The following is an 18,983-nucleotide window of genomic DNA, read 5'->3' as shown; positions in this document are numbered from 1 at the left end:
TGAGAATTGCTTATGCTTACCTAAGAAAACCAAATCTGTTGTATCTAAATGCTTCGTGTATATTTAAATTTAACTATACAAATATATAAGCAGAGTATTCTAAACTTGAAGCTCACTGCATGCTAATTTTAAGACAGGGCTTTGGAATTGAAACATTTACTGTTGGATGTTTAAGATAAGCAAGGATTTTATCTTCAGTGCCATTCTAAAAACTCTTGAGAGTGTTGTCTGTAAGGGGGTGTTACTTCCAGAGTCTTTTTACTATGGTATTGCAATGAATTTCCTTTTAATCGTATTTCTTAATAATTTCCCAGAGGTATTTGCAGTAGCAGATATGTTTACTCTGGGATAATTTTTTACATAAATGTACAGTAATAATTAAATTGGGGATTTGATTTAGATGTGTGCAATTTTGCTGAAACCTTTGCAAGTGCAGCCTGCTATAGGATACATGCATGAGTCCTCTTGCCTTTACTTAAAAAAAAAAAATTAGAGTTCTGCTTTATCAAAACTGCAAATGAAATAAAAAATAAAGAACATTTCTGAAATATTTTTTACTTTCCAAGGCATGACTGCTGTTGAACAGCAAGTTTCCAAGTACACCTGCTATATATTTCTTTCACATATTTTACAGATCATATAATTAAAATATCCAATTTTAGCAAGAATATTGATCCTATCCTGGCAAGACATTTATGTAGAGATTTTTATTTTATTTAAAAGTTGAGCTATATTTTAAAAGCAGGCTAAGTTGGTTACATTAAATAACCATACTGCAGTAATAATTTTGAGACTGTTACACCAGGTATACTTAAAATTGAATACTCTGTTACAGCTTTGTGTTTAGGTGATGTGTAAATATTTCTGTGGTAATGGGTTTTTCAAGTTGAGAATGAAATATTTCGGTATGAGTATGACAAATCTTTATGATAGAATGGCACAGGAAATATATATTCTGCCACTATGACTTCTCCCTTTTCTTTAGTGTAGGTGAACTAGTTCTCCCTCTGTATTTCTTTTCAAAGTAAGCCCCAGTTTTTCAGTTCCATTACAGCTGTTCAGATACTTCGCATGGATATTTACACCAGCAATTTAAACCGGCTAGGCTGAATAATTGATGTGTATAGTTACATTAAATTGAATTAACCCTTACAGTCATAATGAAAGAAGTGACAACTGCTTCAGTCCAATATTTCTCATCAATTACTGCAAGAAAATTACTAGTTTAGACACAGCTTGTATATCACAGCCAGGAGAGATTAAAAATGTTTCCCTAGTAGCTCTACAGGTAGGGAATTCATTACTGTATCTTCAGTTTCTTAGGGTTAGCTGAAGAAAGAGTGGAACATGAAACAAGGTCACACAGCTATGAACCCTTCTATCAGCAAAGGCAGTCTTAAAGTTCACAGAACTGCTTGTTAGAAGTGTAGTACAGTGAGTTCTGTCTAAAGTGAGCGAAGTGTGAGTATGCATATATATATATATACATATATATATATATATATATAGCTCAGCGTATGAGCGGAGGACTGCTTCCACTGCAAGCTGAGCCATTTGACTGCATACACGTTATGAAGGAAAACTGCAAACTGCGCAGCTATTTCACGTGTCATCAAAGCAAAACACCAACTGAAGCTTAATGCAGCATTTGGTTATTTTAGGGTTCAGAATTCCAAGTGCAAAATGACCATTCATCTGAGAGTGCTTAAACAAACTAGTTCTGTTTTGTCAGCGGTTGGTACCTTAGGATGCAGGTAGGGTAAGAAGGTTTGGAAATCCTTTCCAGTTATGTCCTAGACTGACAGCAATGATATTACTATGAAGTGGATTTTTATTATGGTATTCTGTCAGCCCTGTTAGTGTGTTGTTTTTTCTTTGTGAAGCTGGGGGGGGAGGAGGGTTCCCCTCCAGCAGTTGCTACCAGATGGCAAGTACTGCTTGCAATGGTGAGCTATGCTGACCTCTGCTCTGTTTCAAGGTGACTATTATATTCTTAGGCACGGCAGATAGCTGCTTTCAAATTCATCCAAAAATGAGCAAATGTCTGGAGGAAAAAAAAAAAATACTGTTTTCAGCTTTCCATTTTTACTTTAAGTATAGTTCTTACTACTTAATCAAAAGTAAGGTTTTTGTCCTTAAAATGTACCTATTTAGGCACCTTCAGGAAAGACCAGTCTCTTTGCTAAGCTCCTTTTTGATTCAGAAGATTAATGCTCTATTTTGTGTTGTATGAGGGCTGTCAGTTGGTCACATGTAGAACTCTTGTCTTTATAATCCTGTCTGTATTTAAACTAAACTCAGATTCTGCATTTCATTTAACAAAGAGATAATCTTGTCACTGCTGTCCTGATGCAAAAAATCCACTGGGAATGGTACATTGCTTGAATGTTAAGACTGTTTTGAACTTATCTTGGCCAAGCAGTTGAGTTTGGGATTTAGAGGTTATTTAACTTACAACTATGAATTTACTGAAAGAAAGGTCAAACTGCTTTCTAATAGAAATACCAAAATGGATTAAGAAGATGATGGGAAAAAGAATATGGAAGGAAACCGATAAAGATGAATTTAAAGGTTGCTTTTATTAGGTGGAAGACTGTGTTATCCCTCTGATGAGGTTTCTTATACAAAATAGTTTGGTACATTGCCAGTATTAGAAATGCAGCATCTTAACTTGGCCTGATCCTACCTTTCTTCTTCTGCTTCCTGTGTACTTCTGTATAATGATGATAACATAGCCATAATGAATCCCATGAAGTGTTTTAAAATCTTTGGGATGAAGAAAAACAAATGTGTTCAAACTGGTGTTGAAATAGAGAAAAGAGCTAATTTGCTCACTGCTTACCAAAACTAAACCCCAAAGAATAAATGTATTTAATTTAACATGTAGATTTTTTGCACAAAACTTATTTGTATTCTTACAGAAAAAATACTTGAAAGTTATAGATTTTTTTTTTTTTTGAAACTCAGCAATATAAATAAGTTCATAGATTGCTTTTGTCAGAAAATACAGTATATTGTGATAATGTGTTGTGCTTTTCTGTTACAGATTAACTAAACTCCAGATATTGGAACTTAGAGAAAACCAATTAAAAATATTGCCAAAGTAAGTATAGGTGACATTTATTTAAACTTCTTCAGAGTTTTCTTTCTGTAGTTACACTAATATTGTAGAGCGTTTAGAAAAGTATATCACAGCTAAAATGTGTAGCTAAGCCTTCCAGATGCTGGGGAGGGACTCTTCATTAGGGACTGTAGTGATAGGACAAAGGATAATGGGTTAAAACTTAAACAGGGGAAGTTTAGATTGGATATAAGGAAGAAGTTCTTTACTGTAAGACATGAGGCACTGGAATGGGCTTCGCAAGGAAGTAGTGAATGCTCCATCCCTGGCAGTGTTCCAGGCCAGGTTGGGCAGCGCCTTGGGTGAGACGGTTTAGTGGGAGGTGTCCCTGCCCATGGCAGGGGGGTTGGAACTAGATGATCTTAAGATCCTTTCCAACCCTAACTATTCTATTATTCTATGTTTCTATGAATTACGTGGACTAAGTACTCACAAGGAACTTAACCTTCATATTCCTGAAATTGTATCTCCCTTCAGACTGATTAGTCTGCCTATTAAGAAATCTGCCTATTCAGATTTTTTTCTGTCTCTGTCCAGCTTTATGGATATCTCTTCCACCTTTTGAGCCTTTAAGTCAGCACCTCATGATGGTCACTGAGATGTCATGATGCTTCTTGCATACAGTATTGTATGGCTACCCAGATGTCTATCTGGGTATGGTTCTGATGGTTCTGAGACTTAGGCATTGGTGATTAAGATCATTATTTCTAAACAAAGTCTGGTGGTTGAGATGCTTGTTCAGAATGACTGAGGGAATGTGTTTCACATGACTTGTACACTTCTTATACTTTAATATACTCCAGGGCTGAAGAAAGTAACAACTCATTGTGTTGCGTGGAATTTGTTATGCTGTACCTATTCTACAATGCAGCAGGCTTGCTTAACATAATGGCAGCATATTCCTCAGACATGTTTTCTGTAATAGTAAAATAGTTCTCAAAATTCTTACAGCTTTTGTTTTAAAAGTAAATTCAATTATACTTCTCTCTTAAAATCTAGCATCTTTCTAAAGCCTGCTTGCAGTTCTCACTCATTTCATCAAACAAGCTGATGATGCAGCTCCTGCTGTTTCTATGAGCTAGAGCAGTGCTCAGAATTTTCTAATTTGGACCCTGGAGGTCTGAGTGGGTGAACAGAGGTATAAAAGGTCAATGAAAAGAGAAACAGAGATCCCATAGATGGGATGTGAATAACTAGCTATAGAGTCCTGAACATGTTGTGGTGTTCTATAAAAGGTTTCCTCTTCTGGCAACAGAAACTGGTATAAAGAGGTATTGCTTTCAGTGAATGTAAGATGTTTTGATGGAGAAGAGGAGGAGCTAACAATTGAATATTCACTCTGTCCAACTCATATGCTAGCAGAGACTTGCATGTAGGTTGAAGTGTGAATTGCCAGCCCTTCAAGTACAACAGTTTTCTTAGTGACTGTAGCTAATTATATGCCCAAGACATGACAAAGGGGTATGTCCTATTGGTATTCCCTTTTTCTGTACCTAGATACATTGGTGTCTGCTGTATAAAGATGCTAGAACTCATATGTGGAATGAAATGTATAGCATCAGAAAGTATGAATTTAAATATTGCAAGTATGAAACATTCTACTCATTCCTGTGATAGAAATACTTTCTATCTTCCTTTTCTCTTTCTGGCTATTACTGATTTGCAGTAGAAAAAAAATTAGAGAACATGTAATTTGGGGTAGTAGCTCTGTAAATTAGGTTACTCCCAAATGAGGAACAGTAGCTATAATTAAAACTTATAGCTAATACAGATCTGACCTTAATTGCCATAATTAACATTAATAGCATGAATAATACACACTATTTTATAAAGTGTAGTTTACAGAGGTTTCGTGTTGTGATAAGAGACATTTAAACAAATGCTGTAATCCATTTAAACCAGACACAACTTCTGTTGAAATTGCTGTGAATATTTTGTTGACTTCAGTGTTTTCAGAGTTTCATCCTTGCTGGACAGCTAATTGTCAGCTGTCATAAAGATGTCCTCTGCAGCACCTCTGTAATGATCTACAGTACATGCTGAGCTGCCACCTTTATTATTCTCTTCTAATACTCTTGTGGTTCAATTAAGAGAGATTAAAGCTATTGAGACTACTTTTTTTTTTCTTGTTTTTTAATTTAACCACATTTTGCTACACTGAAACACTGGAAACACATGTTGTGTATATATGATGTACCCTGGGGAGAAAAAATTCATTGTGGTGTCCATAGAGTGCACCTCAAAAGAGGTGCCTTTTGAGGTAATACAGATATGCAGCAGTTGACCTGTTCAACGACTATTGATCCTAACTATTGGTCAATGGCTTGGTCTTAACTATTATGTTAGAACAGAAGCTGACACGAAATTTTTACTGACGCATTTTTACAAACTGAGTATATGTTTTAAAAGGAGCATGCTATACAGCTTTAAACAGTGTAGAAAATCCAAAGGATGGGGGTTATTTTGATGCTAGTAAGGTACAGCAGTATATGCTATTATTTTTGCTGTCGAATAAAAGTATCTTTCCTTGTTTCCCTGTTACTTTCACCTTTTTAATATTTTCATACTTAACAGCAAATTCTTCCATATTTGTAATGAAAAATGTATTTGGATAAATTCCTACAAAATCAGCTAGCTCTGTTGCTGAATTAAACATGCACATAATTTTTAACACTAAAGTGTGAAGGACTTGAAAGACTGTTAATCAGAATGGGTAATTAATGCCAACGCACTAAATCAACCTTGCTTTGTGCCAAATGCAGCAATTTGCTTGAGGCTTAACCACAGCCAGAGACTGCAAAACTGGCAGTATTATAATGCAAACTAGCTCAATGAAAATATTTCTATTAAAAAGAAAGCAAAAAACCCTACAGAGACTATTTTAGAGGTATTTCTCGGATAGGTAAGTTGGGGGGCAAATTGCTCAATAGAAATATAATACAAGGTTGTAGGTGGTATTTGTTTTGTTGTGTGTCCCCCCCCTCTTTTTTTTTTTTTTTTTTAAGCTTACGTCTATAGCCTAATTGTCAATAAAAAGAGTAACCTTTTTAGAAAGAAGCAAGTTATTTGAGAGTTTAATAACGACGATTCAGGGTCCAATCTTGCTATCACACACTCCTTTTCAACTGTATGCTGCTTGAAGAAAGCTGTAGTGTTACCCTTACTGAAGCTGACAATATACAACATCAGAATCTAAGGCATAGTTTAGACTACTTGATCCGTTAGTGTTGGGCTGATTTGACAGTGAGTTTAATAATTTGAATTATGAAAGAGATTTTTCAGTTTATGGAAGGGATTACACAGCACTGTGGCAAAAATAGAAATAGGTATAACTCAGTGATACAGTAGATCTTTGTTTCCTGTCCTGTATTCCTCTTCCTTTAGCATGGAATTTTGCTGTTACCTTAACATTATTGATGCTTTATTTGTATTTTGTCTGAAGGTGTAGTTGCTCTAGAAACAATGCAGAAAAGCCAAAGAAGTATTAGTTACAGAATAGCTGTAAGTGCTATAGATCAGGCAGGCAGTGGGGAAAGGGAGGAAAATAACTGAGGTCATTGTCTTGTAAAAACATTTGTGTATATTTTACAGTTGAGTGGATGTGTTTGCTAGATTACAGACATTTTGCCAAGTTAAAAAACAGCCCCAAACAATTAAGTTACTTTATTATACTGACAGGTTTAAATAACATTAATTTTGCAGATACTTGAGAGAGATTTGCAGATATATCCTCTGGTTCCTAATGGTAAGACCAGGAGCCTTAATAAAAAACTGTAATGATATTTTAATTTTATTTTATTTTTAGTAAGACAATGAAGATTACAATGGCAGGAGTGGCAACTTTGGATTGGTTTAGAACTATAAAGGATGTAGCACTAGCAGAATGAGAAGGAAGGGGGACACCTAGATCTTGTGTTGTATTGGACAGGAATTTGTGTATCTAGTGGAATTTGGCAGCAGGGTGGAGTGGAGTGTTATTGCTTAGATTCTGTGAATCTTGTGTTAGCTGTGTAAAAAGTTTGACCTCAGAGTTCATTTGTGTACAGGAGGAAGGAGAATGGAAAAAAAGGTAAGTTGGACCTTAGAGTCTGTTGGTCTCTCTCACACACACACACACACACACACACACATGGTGCATCTTTACCAAACCATTAAAGTGAAAATAGAACATATGGAGCCTCAGCAGTCTGCAGGGAGAAAGTTGGTGAAGGTTACTGGGATTCAACAGTGGCCTTTTCTGTTTCAGCTGATGATTAGTCAGTGGTCTTTCTTTGGGAGGAAAACACATAGTTAACCAGCTTTTGGCTGCTGAGAAGACTTACGGTGACTCTAGGTGAAAAGCTGAAGGACTCAAGAAAGAGTAACTTCACCAAGTTACTCTATATCATAAATATTACATTAGTGGTCTTTAGTCTTTGTAAAATAATCTGTAGATGAGATGTAGTGTGCTCTGTCAACGGTCAGCATGGTCATTAGTATTTGCTTGGTTGAACACTGAAAATTTGGCCTTATTTTGATACCAGTCCAGTTACAGAACAGCATCGCTACTTAATGCTAATGAAAATAACATGTATGTATGAATACAGGAAGATTGGATGTAACTGGTATTTTCTTAAATCTAATTCCCTATCAATCCCCTTCCTGTGCAGAACCATGTCCAGACTAACTCAGCTGGAGAGACTGGACTTAGGAAGTAATGAATTCACAGAAGTGGTGAGTTTTGCGTTTGTAACAGAGCTTTGTATCTTTTATAAATCTCTTTAACTTATTTTCATGTAAATATATGTGCTGAAAATCAAACTGGTGGGGAAGAAGGCTAGCCTGGCTGAACAGGGATATTGCTTGAACACAGAAGAAAAGAAGAAAATTTATTACCCGTGGAAGAAGAGACTTGTCACTCTGAAAAGTACAAGGATGTTGTTAGGTCATGTAGAGAGAAATTTAGAAAGGCAAAGGCACAGATGGAACTAAATCTGGCCACTGCCATAGAAGGTAATATAAAGTTCTGTTACAAATATATTATCAATAAAAGGAGGGCCAAAGGAGAACCTCCACCCTCTGCTGGATACTGTGGGAAACGTAGTGACAGAGGATGAGGAAAAGGCTGAAGTACTTAATGCTGACTTCGCCTCTGTCTTTAATAGTCACACCAGCCATCCCCAGGGTACTCAGTTCCCTGAGTTGGATGGCAGAGATGGGGAGCTGATTGAAGTTCCCATTATTCAGGAAGAAATTATTAGTGATCTCCTGTTCCATTTAGATGTATGCAAGTCTATGGGGCTGGATTTGTTGCACCCAAGAGTGCTGAAGGAGCTGGCAGGGGAGCTTGCTAAGCCAGTCTTCAGCATCTACCAGCAGTCCTGGTCTAGTGGGCAGGTCCCAGAGGATTGGAGGTTGGCCAATGTGATGCCTCTCTTACATAAAGGTCAGGAAGGAAGACCCCTGATACATAAGATATTTCTAACATTAAATTTTAATGGAACCACAATCTAAGCTTCACTCTACGGATGGACTGGTTTGCTGGTGTCATGCAGATGCACCCTTTGTTGCTAGAAAATTAGAAGTCATTTTCCTTTTCCTCAAAACAACAAAATTGTGGTATTTGAGAAACAAGTCTTCTGAGTTGATGAAATATAAGGGGTTTTAGAGCTCGTCCACAAAGGAGGAAATTCTACACATAACATTTACTTATTGTCTTTTCACATCGGAAAATAATATTGTCTGTGGAAAAAAAAACCAAAACAAAAAAAACCAAACCCCCACATAAACAAAACACAAAAAAACCTAAAACCCCACACCTAAAGCCAAACCAAAACCCCCTCCCTTTCTATAAAGATAATATAGTGCTGTGGTCAAGTTCTTAAGAGATTTTTTTATATCTAATATGTATTTACATTTCAATAAGTGAATTATCTGGGTTTTCTTTGAGCCAGTGAAAAAAGTGTGTTTAGCAGCTATAATAAGGCATTACTTGAAGTTGCAATAGATTAATCAATGAAGTTGGTTTTGTCTTTCACTTCTTTTTTTTTAACAACAAACTTTTTTAAAATTTACTTCCTTTTACAGCCTGAAGTACTTGAACAACTGAGTGGGTTAAAGGAATTTTGGTTGGATGGTAATAGACTAACACTTATTCCAGGGGTAAGTTTTTATATTTAGTATCTTAATTTACAGTGGTTTTCCCTTTATCAGTGATTGTATATGTTAAAGTTGCAATGTAGTTTTAATTGTACTTAAAGCCAAAAGTCTAAATGCCGCTTAAATGCTTAACTAGTTCACTTAGAAATTGTCACTGGTCATGAGAGCTGCATACACAGCTTTTCTTTCAGTGAAAGTTACATAATTCTCATGTAAAAATTATGGTCTAATTCAGGGGTAAAATCATAGATCAAATCCTCAATCAAATTTAGGGTCCTTCCAAAAAGGGATTATTTTGCATGAAGCAGCAGGAATGAATTTACAGGATAAGTATGTTCTGTGAAATTTTGCTGGTCACAGCTGTAAAGCATGAAGTGCCTATTCAGGTGCCATCTGTATACAGGGAGCACAGCCAGCTCCTGACAAAATGTTCTTTTGACTGTGCGTTCTTGACATCTCTCAGAGTTACATGGAGTTTAGGCTGACGTGTTATTGCAGTACTTGTGAACCTGTGCTTAGGTTGCAGCAAACTAGTAAATGAGTGTTTTAACTTTGAGAAGCAGCTGGTCTGTTTTCAGACTTAAAATCACTAGCAGTCTTCTGACATGAAGCTTTTCTTGCCTGATCAGTAGTCCTCTTTGCTGTCTTTTCTCACTTCAGCTAATTCTTCCTTGAAGAGTTGAGTCAATATATTGAACATTTTTACTGTACAGTAAAACTATTTGTGAAAGTGACTGCATCTTCAAACTTACTCTTGGTTCATAGGGGAAAGCAATACAAGCATATGTTTTAGCTAGTTTCTTTAGTTTACTACAATTAGGGATTCATTGTTGTTGGTTTTGAGGTTAGGTAGCATGCAGTTTTACACAAAAGGGGAAAATAAGCATTAAAAGACTTTCCTGGAGCCTAGTGATAGCCTTATCTATTTAAGTCTGTTCTACTGCTTCAGTTACTTGATTCACAGTAACTGATCAAACCACTGAATTTGCAGTAGACTGACTTCAGAAACTTGCAGAATTGTTGGTATGTTTGTGTGTGTGTGTAAAAACATCAACTGTTTGTATCTGCATAAAATATTTAATTATAAAGCTTGGATACCTTGCATGAAATTGATTTTTTCAGCATTATAAGTAGGCTTTCTCTTTTCCTCTGGCATTACACCTGAGAGATCTGCTGTTGTCAGATCTGCTGGATTTTTTGTTTTGAACTTGCACTTTCTAGAATACATTATTTTCTCTTGGTTTTAGTTCATAGGCACTTTGAAACAACTGACCTACTTGGATGTTTCTAAAAACAACATTGAAGTAGTTGAAGAAGGTATTTCAGGCTGTGAAAGCCTGCAAGACCTACTGTTATCCAGTAATTCACTTCAGCAACTGCCAGAGTCTATTGGTTTGTATTTTCAGTTATTTTATGTTCTTAAAAACTTATACTTTAGACACAGAACACTTGAGAACAGATAAATGGTGGTTTAGATCTGTTTCAGTTGGTTACAAGTGCCAGTTTTGGATAAATCTGTAGTGCATAGCTGAATAATAAAATTTGCTTTTTAGCATTCTTGACTTTCTATAGATACTTTGGAAATGGATGAGAAACCGTTGACTGTAACAGAGTAAAAAATGTATTTCCCCCTGCATGGCTGACACATGGTAGGCTGGCAAACAAGTTGTGTAACTTGTCTGCTTATTTCCTTAGGTATATAGCACTATAGGCATGCCAAGGACTACAGAAGATGTCACTGCTTGCCCATAGTTTGTTGTTTGTTTGTTTGTTTGTTTTGTTGTCTGTTTTGGTTTTTGTTACGGTTTTTGTTTTTTTAGTTGGTTGGTAGGTAGCTCTTTCCCCCCCCAAGCTTAATGAACTCAAATGTCCTTTCTGATTTACTTGTTCGTTTTATTACAGGTTCCCTGAAGAAGGTAACAACACTTAAAATTGATGAAAACCAGCTAATGTATTTGCCAGACTCCATAGGAGGGTAGGTATTTCACCTTAATAAAGGGATAAATTGCCTTTCTCCACTCTTTTCTGTAACAGTGGCTCCTCTTCTGAATGCTTTTACACCTACTTCATTTAATTTCTTCTACATGTTAATGTCAGTAAAACTGAAAGCATATCTTAATATCTTAGTTGTAGTTTGCAGCATGTATGTTCTTTATGTATTATATACCATCAAAAGATGAATGTGAAAGAAAACAAGATGTTTAAAAAGGCAGTCAGCTGCCTGCATCTGTTTTTTGCTAGTAACACAGCTCTGGTAAATATTTCAAATGATTGAACCACTATCAAAATGCTTGTAAGAAGTCAGTGTGAACACATACATTTCTTTTTTTATATATTACAGGGAGATTTTTCACCTATTTATCAGCTGATTTTTTTTAAATGTGTAATTTGGTGTTTGGGAGTTCAGTTTAAAAATCACAAATCATAGCAAAAATAATTGGTTCAGAATTAACTGCTGTATGAATGAAGGGTATTTGTACCATATTTCTTTTCAGCATATATAGAAGAGTAAATTAGTTTTTTTTTAATTTTTTTTTAGGTTAATATCAGTAGAAGAGCTGGACTGTAGTTTCAATGAAATTGAAACACTGCCTTCATCTGTTGGGCAACTCTGTAATATAAGGACATTTGCTGCAGATCATAACTTTTTAACACAGCTGCCATCAGAGGTACATATTTAATTACAAAACTGTAAAAGATTTTTTTGATATCTTTTTAACTACATAGTCTGTACAACTTTTAGATAAGTTAATAATTCTTGAGTAGATTGTATAGGTTTTTAAAGGAGGATGTATACTAATACACAAATTTTCAAATAATGAAATTCTGAATTTTTTTTATGCAAGTTAGACATTTATTGCTAGTGTACTGGAACTAAAACAAGGTTTTAATATGTAAGAATAAATCTAATTATACTTTAGATGTACAGATAGCTTTAATACTAATTGTTTTAAAACAGTAAAAATTTGCAAATTTGGAGTTGTGAAGATGAATTAACTCTTTGGGTGTTTTTTTTTCAGATTGGAAACTGGAAGCATGTAACAGTTTTGTTTCTGCATTCTAATAAGCTTGAATTCCTCCCTGAAGAAATGGGTGATATGCAGAAATTAAAAGTCATCAATCTAAGTGACAATAGGTTTGTGAATAGGTTTATTCAAGTAGAAATTGTGTAATGCAGCAATAATGTAGAGATATTTTTGTGAATGAATTATGCTATCTTTCCTTATCTCATGCACAATTTAAAAGCTGACTGAAATGCATGTATCTAATGTACTTCATTGTGTTCTAGATTGTACAGTTCCATTTTATTACGTTGTCTTTAAGGACGCAGGTTCAATATATACATTATTTTTGTGGGGAATTAGTTTGGTTATTTTAATGAAACCTTTGATTCTTGCTCAAAAAGTAATAGCCTTCTGTATTGCACATGTAGGACACAAAACTGTATTAGAGCACAGTGTAAAACACTTGAGTGTGATGGGGAAGGGAGAATGTGTTGGATCCAGAGGGATCTTGACAGGTTCAAGAGGTGGGCCCATGCAAACCTCATGAAACTCAACAAGGCAAAATGCACGGTCCTGCACCTGGGTCGGGGTAACTGCAGGCTGGACAGAGACTGGATAGAGAGCAGCCCTGAGGAGAAGGACCTGGGTTTGCTGGTTGCTGAGAAGCTCAACATTAGCAAATAGTATGCGCCTGCAGCACAGGAAACTAACCATGTCCTGGACTGCATCAAAAGAAGCTTGACCAGCAGGCTAAGGGAGGCAGTCATGCCCCTCTACTCTGCTCTCATGAGACCCCCACCTGCCTCCAGCTCTCGGGCCCACAACACAAGATTTTGACCTGTTGAAGCTGGAACACCTCTCCTATGGAGACAGGCTGAGAGAGCTGGGGTTGGTTGTCCAGCCTGGAGAAGGCTCCAGGGAGGCCTTAGAGCAGCTTCCAGTACTTAAAGGTGGGGGGCTACCGGAAAGCTGGAGAGCTCATTGTAGTGACAGAACAAGCGGGTGTGGCTTGAAGTTGAAAAAGGGTAGATTTAGATGAGATACTAGGAAGAAATTCTTCACTATGAGCGTGATGAGACACTGGCACAGGTTGCCCAGAGGAACTGTGGCTGCCCCATTCCTGACAGTGTTCAAGGCCAGTTTTAATGGAGTTCGTGCAACCTGATGTAATAGAAGGTGTCTCTGTCCGTGACAGGGGGATTGGATCTGGGTGATCCTTAAGGTCCCTTCCAACCCAAACCATTCTATTTTTCTGTGAAGAGACGTGTATTATGACAGCTGGTCATTAAAAATGAACAAAACCTTGCTTTTGAATCACCAGTTTAGAATTGAAATATATTGGAAGAGATAAGTCTAACTGAGCTCTCCCTGCTGTTCTGCCAATCCAGCTTCTATGTATTCCATCTATAGCTTGATTTATACATTAATGGCATAGCTGCCATTACCCAGTGCAGTTCACTTTCCCACACATATGTCTTGAGGAAAAAAAAAAATCAGTTTTCAGGTGTAGCACTTCTTTCTTAATTGGGATGCAATTATAGTAAATAATTAATTCCAGATATAGCTTTGAAGATAAATTAAATTCTGTTGCTTTTCAGCTGTCAATAGTTACTAATTTACCTGCATCTGTAAATGGCCTTTTTGAACATTTCTACATTCTAATGCAGGATTGACTTTTAGCAGTCTTAACAGTATTCATAGATGTACTTACGTAAATTCTTGTTGCAATTTATAGACTGAAGAATTTGCCATTTACCTTTACTAAACTGCAGCAACTCACTGCTATGTGGCTATCAGACAATCAGGTAACTATTTTAAAGTTAAAAATGGATGATTGTTGACTTTATTACTAGTGGAATTGACAAGTACAGAGACATCTGTTAAATAATGAGACATGATATTGTGTCTTTGCATCAATACTTCCTTGACATTGCTATGTGCGTTCTCCTAAAACAAAAAACAGTCATCCTACCTGTCTTTGGAGACTTACATACTTCCAGCAAAGTTCTGTGATGTTAGAAGATAAAATTTAGAGATACTAGGTGTTTTTAATTTTGTTTTTCTAAGGCTTGTTTGCATAGGTGAGTTTGTGCTTGATAAGCTAGTACTTGGATGTGTAGCATGCTGTTTCTTCCACAGTTATATCACTGGGGAAATTCATCATGCCTTTTGTTGAGCTAGGTGTCTTGCCACACCTTTGAACTCTGTGACTCAGTTGTAAACTGTTAAACAGCAATTCGTGCACTAGTGGCTTGTATTTTTGCTGTCTGTTGAAGTTCTCTGTAAGTTGATTTCTGGAACAGTATTAAGGTGTACAGGGCTGCCAGAAATCCACTAGCCTTAGATGTAGTAGAAGGTACTTCTGCTAATACAGTAACTTCAAGAATCCCCTGCCCTTGTGTTAATATGAAAAACTGAATAAAATTTTTTTTTGTTTGTATGATTGCAGCTTTAAATGGCCAAATATATCTCTCTATTCCAGATGTGCCTGCTTCAGGATAGTAATATGTCCTAGCAAGAAACTCAGTTAATTTTGAAAATACAGTGATTGCTTTCCTCTTAAAGCTGTTATGGAGTTTCAGTTCTCAAAGCCAGTCATCAAAGACAGACATGTTAATAACTTCTTATTGTGAAAATTACTCAGAGGAGAAATGGTTTAATACAAGATCTTCAAAGTAATAAGGGAGGCATGCTCTGTGATATGTAAATCATATTTACTTTTCTGTATATATTCTCGTAAGATATTCTTCTTTCATTTTCTTCCTAGTCTAAGCCACTTATCCCTCTTCAAAAAGAAGCTGACCCTGACACACAGAAAACAGTGCTTACTAATTACATGTTCCCCCAGCAACAAAGGACTGAGGATGGTAAGAATCTCTCAAGTAACCTGTCAGAATGCTCACTTTTGAAAATAATAATGGGAAGACTGTCTGGCTAATATGATTTTTACTAGATAGTACTTAAATACAATTTTGAAGTAAACTGCCATGGGCAGGGACAACTTCTGCTACAATAGGCTGCCCAAAGCACCACCCAGCCTTGCTTTGAACACTGCCAGGGATGGGGCAGCCACAGCTTCCCTGGGAAACCTGAACCAGTGCTTCAGCACCCTCACAGTGAAGAATTTTTTCCTAATACTTAATCTAAATTTATCCAGTTTCAGCTTTAAACTATTCCAATGGTCCTGCCACTACATGCTGTTGTAAAAAGTCCCTCTCCAGATTTCCTGAGGAAGACAAATCTCTTTATTTCTCCACTTTCTTTGCTATACAGGCAAAAGGAAAAAGCTTTGCTGCTTCAACAGAACTTGTCTGGGGGGGAGGCACACATCCATAGGAATAATTAAAAACTGAGTAGTGGCAACTTTTGCTGTTCTATGGCACAAGTGTCTAGTACACTGAAAAAGGAATAAAGAAAAATATTAATAAAACCAGTAAATGGCACATCACTTTCACTGCCTTATGCAGTAAAATGCAGGTAATGCATCTGCAATACCTGTGTTAGAATGTGAGAATTAAAAAATCATTTGGAGATTCAGTGAAGCTCACAGTTGTTCCTGAAAGCATTCTCTCCATCTGGACCTTTTTTTTTTTTAATCCAAGTGCAAGGATTTCTTTCTATAGACAAGGGATTGTTTGCTTATTTGTCTTACTTTGACAGAATACAGCCTCTGCGGTGGTCATTCCAAGCAGAAGGTTTAAAGTTCAGTAGGCAGCATTTTTTAAATTCAGATTTTTTTAAGTTCAGTACCAAGTTCTGGTTTTGGTCAGGAACAATTTCTGTGATAATGAAGTCTAATACAGTACTTTCAGATGTGTTTAAAATTTTAAGTTTACCCAGTAAGCACAGAGTAACAAATATTCTAATGCACTTGTTGAGCCCTGTAATTAAGTATTTTTTTATTTCAGGAATAGAAGTTAATATGAGCAGTCTTGGCGTTACTAGGGAAGGTTATACATTTACTGGGGTGGTGGTGGCAGATTTACTAGACTGTTTGGCATGCTAAAATAGAACCTAGCTGGTGTAACACAAGCCATGGAGACATGCTAGAATAAGAGACAGTGGTTATGCGAAAGAATTTTTATCTCTTGTAAAATTAAGCAAGAAATGCTCTGTACATTTCCTGTCATTTGTATAACGTCTGCAAAATCACGTGTTTACTGAAGTTTTAGATGCTTTAGGGTTTTTTCATGATGAGTAATAATGTAAAATTTTTCACTAAGTCATTCTTAATTTTTAAATCAAATGAAATCGGGGGAACATTCTTGTGTGCTTAATGAGACCACATTGCAGAAGCCAGGCTGTATAAATTTATATAATTTACATTCTTATATATGCAAATAAATATTTTCATATTTATACATACATAGGAATAAAAATACTTTGCAGGAGAGTTCTGCCCAAAATTTTCAAGTGTGAGTGTTGATACTAGTGAACAGCTGTGTTTATGTTTTTTAATTCACAGGAGGGATTTTACTATCATGAAAATACAGCCAAGTTCATAAAGCAGTGGCCATGCAGCTAATCTTCAATTAGTGATGCTGCTAGTCTCTTATCTTTTAGGAATGCATACAAAAGCACACCAATCCCATTCAAGAGAAAGAGAAGATTTTTATTTTGCATAATGTATCCTATTCTTATTTTTTTCTTTTAGTTATGTTCATATCTGATAATGAAAGTTTCAATCCATCTCTGTGGGAGGAACAGCGGAAACAGCGTGCTCAGGTGGCATTTGAATGTGATGAAGACAAAGATGAGAGAGAGGCTCCACCTCGGGTTAGTATTGCATTTATTTTTGAATACTTGGTGCTTCCCTCCCTCTTATTATTCCCACCCACGAATCCCATCCTTTACTTTGCATGTGGACTTTGCTCTGCTGAAGAAATCAAGTCTTCAGCTAAGAGTATCTGTCAGGGTGAAACACCATGGGTTTGGCTTGAGTTTTTTTGGTTTGGATTGTTGGGGTTTTTTGGTCACATCGCTTAAAGTGGAGCACAAGGGAAATACTCTCAGGTAATCTAAGGCAAGATAGGGCATAACAAGGAGACTACCTGGTTTAAATAAAATGCAGTTGTCATAATTATTCCTGCTTGCAATCGATTGACATGTTTTTTTGAGGGGGGAAAAAACAAAGTCATTTTTAGTCTTGCTAAGTTTAATAAACTTAGATCTGCATCAATGCAGGTAGACTCACACAGCAAAGTGGAGATCCTAGGTTGTTCAGTGTTTTGTCTGAATTCATTTTCTGTTTAAAGCTGATGTTTTAATTATGGCATTTGAGTAAATGTAAAACATTATTGATTTTTGCTATACAGGAAGGCAACCTGAAGAGATATCCAACTCCATATCCTGATGAACTGAAGAACATGGTCAAAACAGTCCAGACAATTGTGCATAGGCTAAAGGATGAAGAATCTTCTGAGGATACTGCCAAGGAGTCAAAACGAGAAGGCCAGACAGTTTCTGTAAAGGATGTGGGGGTAAAGGTTAGGGATAATATTCTCCTCTGTCTCTGCAACGAACTTCAAAGATCTAGAGTATCATTGGTTCCTTTTCATTCTCTCTCCCTCCTAACACTTAGCAAGAAAAATTGTCAGATTAAAGAACAGAACTTGCCTCTTCACTGTCTAACAATGTCTGTGATAAATGTCTGGTTTGCAGTAGCAGTTTTCCTGACCCTGAGAGCAAGGAAAGAGAATTGATTTTCCTTAACCCTTATGAATATGTTAAGGAGCTGGCTTCCTCATTTTCTGGAGGATGACATCTTTGTGATTCTCTGGTCCTCTACCAGACTTCACAGTGAAATTCAGGATAATCTATAAGGATCTTACTGCTGCCTTTATAACTGGAGGTTTTGCATTTTAAGTTGGGAAGGCAGCCATAGCAAGTTGGCACAGGAGTCAGGAGTTTCTAACAGGTTGATGTAGCATGATAGGTGATAGGACTATTGTTTGGTTCTGTCATTGGTGTTATCATTGTACATATTCTTGGTCTTTTTATTTGACAAGAAGTTTAATGAGACATATTGACCCCAATAAAGGAAGAAAGTCAAACTGATTGACAGAGGGTAGGAACTGAACCTCAGTGATCTGCAGAGATTCCTCACCATTTTATACCTGGTGCATTTCATGCTGTATATTTTCAAAGCTCAGATTTTTCCATTCCATATTTCCAAAAATATATACCATTAACTCTAACATGTTGTTGAACAGCTTTCAGGATGTTTTTTCTTCTAATATTCTTAATCCTGTAGACTTCAGAAACTGCTTCAATAAAGAACAAAGCAGACGAGAGAAAGCAATATTCAGCAGCAAACTCTGTGCAGAAGCTTACTGAACCAGAAGCTGAGCACAGCACCGCAAATTCACAGATGACTGCACTTGTTAAAACCTTGCAGAACACAAAAACAATTGTCAACCATGAAGACACGCTTGAGGTATGGCATTGTGATAACATCATAGAAGTCAAAGAATTGTGCTGGTGTTGCATTGAATACTCTGGGAGATGAAAATTTATGTTGACAATAGCAGAAAATTGCCCTCTTGTAAGTGCTGTAGATACAGGTGGATTGCAGTGCAATATTTTTCTCACTTCAGATTATATTTTATTAAGTGTATTAATTAGAAGTTGAAAGAGCTAATAAAAAGTTCATAATGAAAGACATCTGACTTTAAAGAAGAATAAAGCAAACTCTATTAAAATTTTACCCAAGTATCGAA

General features: G+C 36.4%; 1 protein-coding gene across 8 annotated transcripts in view; it reads left to right on the top strand.

Moving 5' to 3' along the window:
- ERBIN (erbb2 interacting protein) overlaps nt 1-18,983 on the top strand; it is a 116,937-nt gene that overhangs the window by 75,939 nt on the left and 22,015 nt on the right. For 7 of the 8 annotated variants that reach the window (XM_061475801.1, XM_061475805.1, XM_061475802.1 and 4 more), the window contains 12 exons: nt 3,047-3,103; nt 7,771-7,834; nt 9,188-9,262; nt 10,507-10,651; nt 11,162-11,234; nt 11,799-11,928; nt 12,280-12,395; nt 14,000-14,069; nt 15,032-15,131; nt 16,919-17,040; nt 17,580-17,750; nt 18,518-18,700. In XM_061475801.1, the coding sequence (XP_061331785.1) occupies nt 3,047-3,103; nt 7,771-7,834; nt 9,188-9,262; nt 10,507-10,651; nt 11,162-11,234; nt 11,799-11,928; nt 12,280-12,395; nt 14,000-14,069; nt 15,032-15,131; nt 16,919-17,040; nt 17,580-17,750; nt 18,518-18,700 (1,306 nt within the window). The remainder of the gene's footprint in view (nt 1-3,046; nt 3,104-7,770; nt 7,835-9,187; nt 9,263-10,506; nt 10,652-11,161; nt 11,235-11,798; nt 11,929-12,279; nt 12,396-13,999; nt 14,070-15,031; nt 15,132-16,918; nt 17,041-17,579; nt 17,751-18,517; nt 18,701-18,983) is intronic. The other variant, XM_061475803.1, reaches the window with a different exon arrangement.

The sequence above is a fragment of the Pezoporus flaviventris genome, unplaced genomic scaffold, assembly GCF_033815535.1.
Source record: "Pezoporus flaviventris isolate CSIRO_AGI_PZ_B2104156 unplaced genomic scaffold, CSIRO_AGI_Pfla_v1 ptg000090l, whole genome shotgun sequence".
NCBI lineage: Eukaryota > Metazoa > Chordata > Aves > Psittaciformes > Psittacidae > Pezoporus > Pezoporus flaviventris.
The sequence above is the reverse complement of the archived record's forward strand: the minus strand, read 5'-3'. Positions and strand labels throughout refer to the sequence as shown.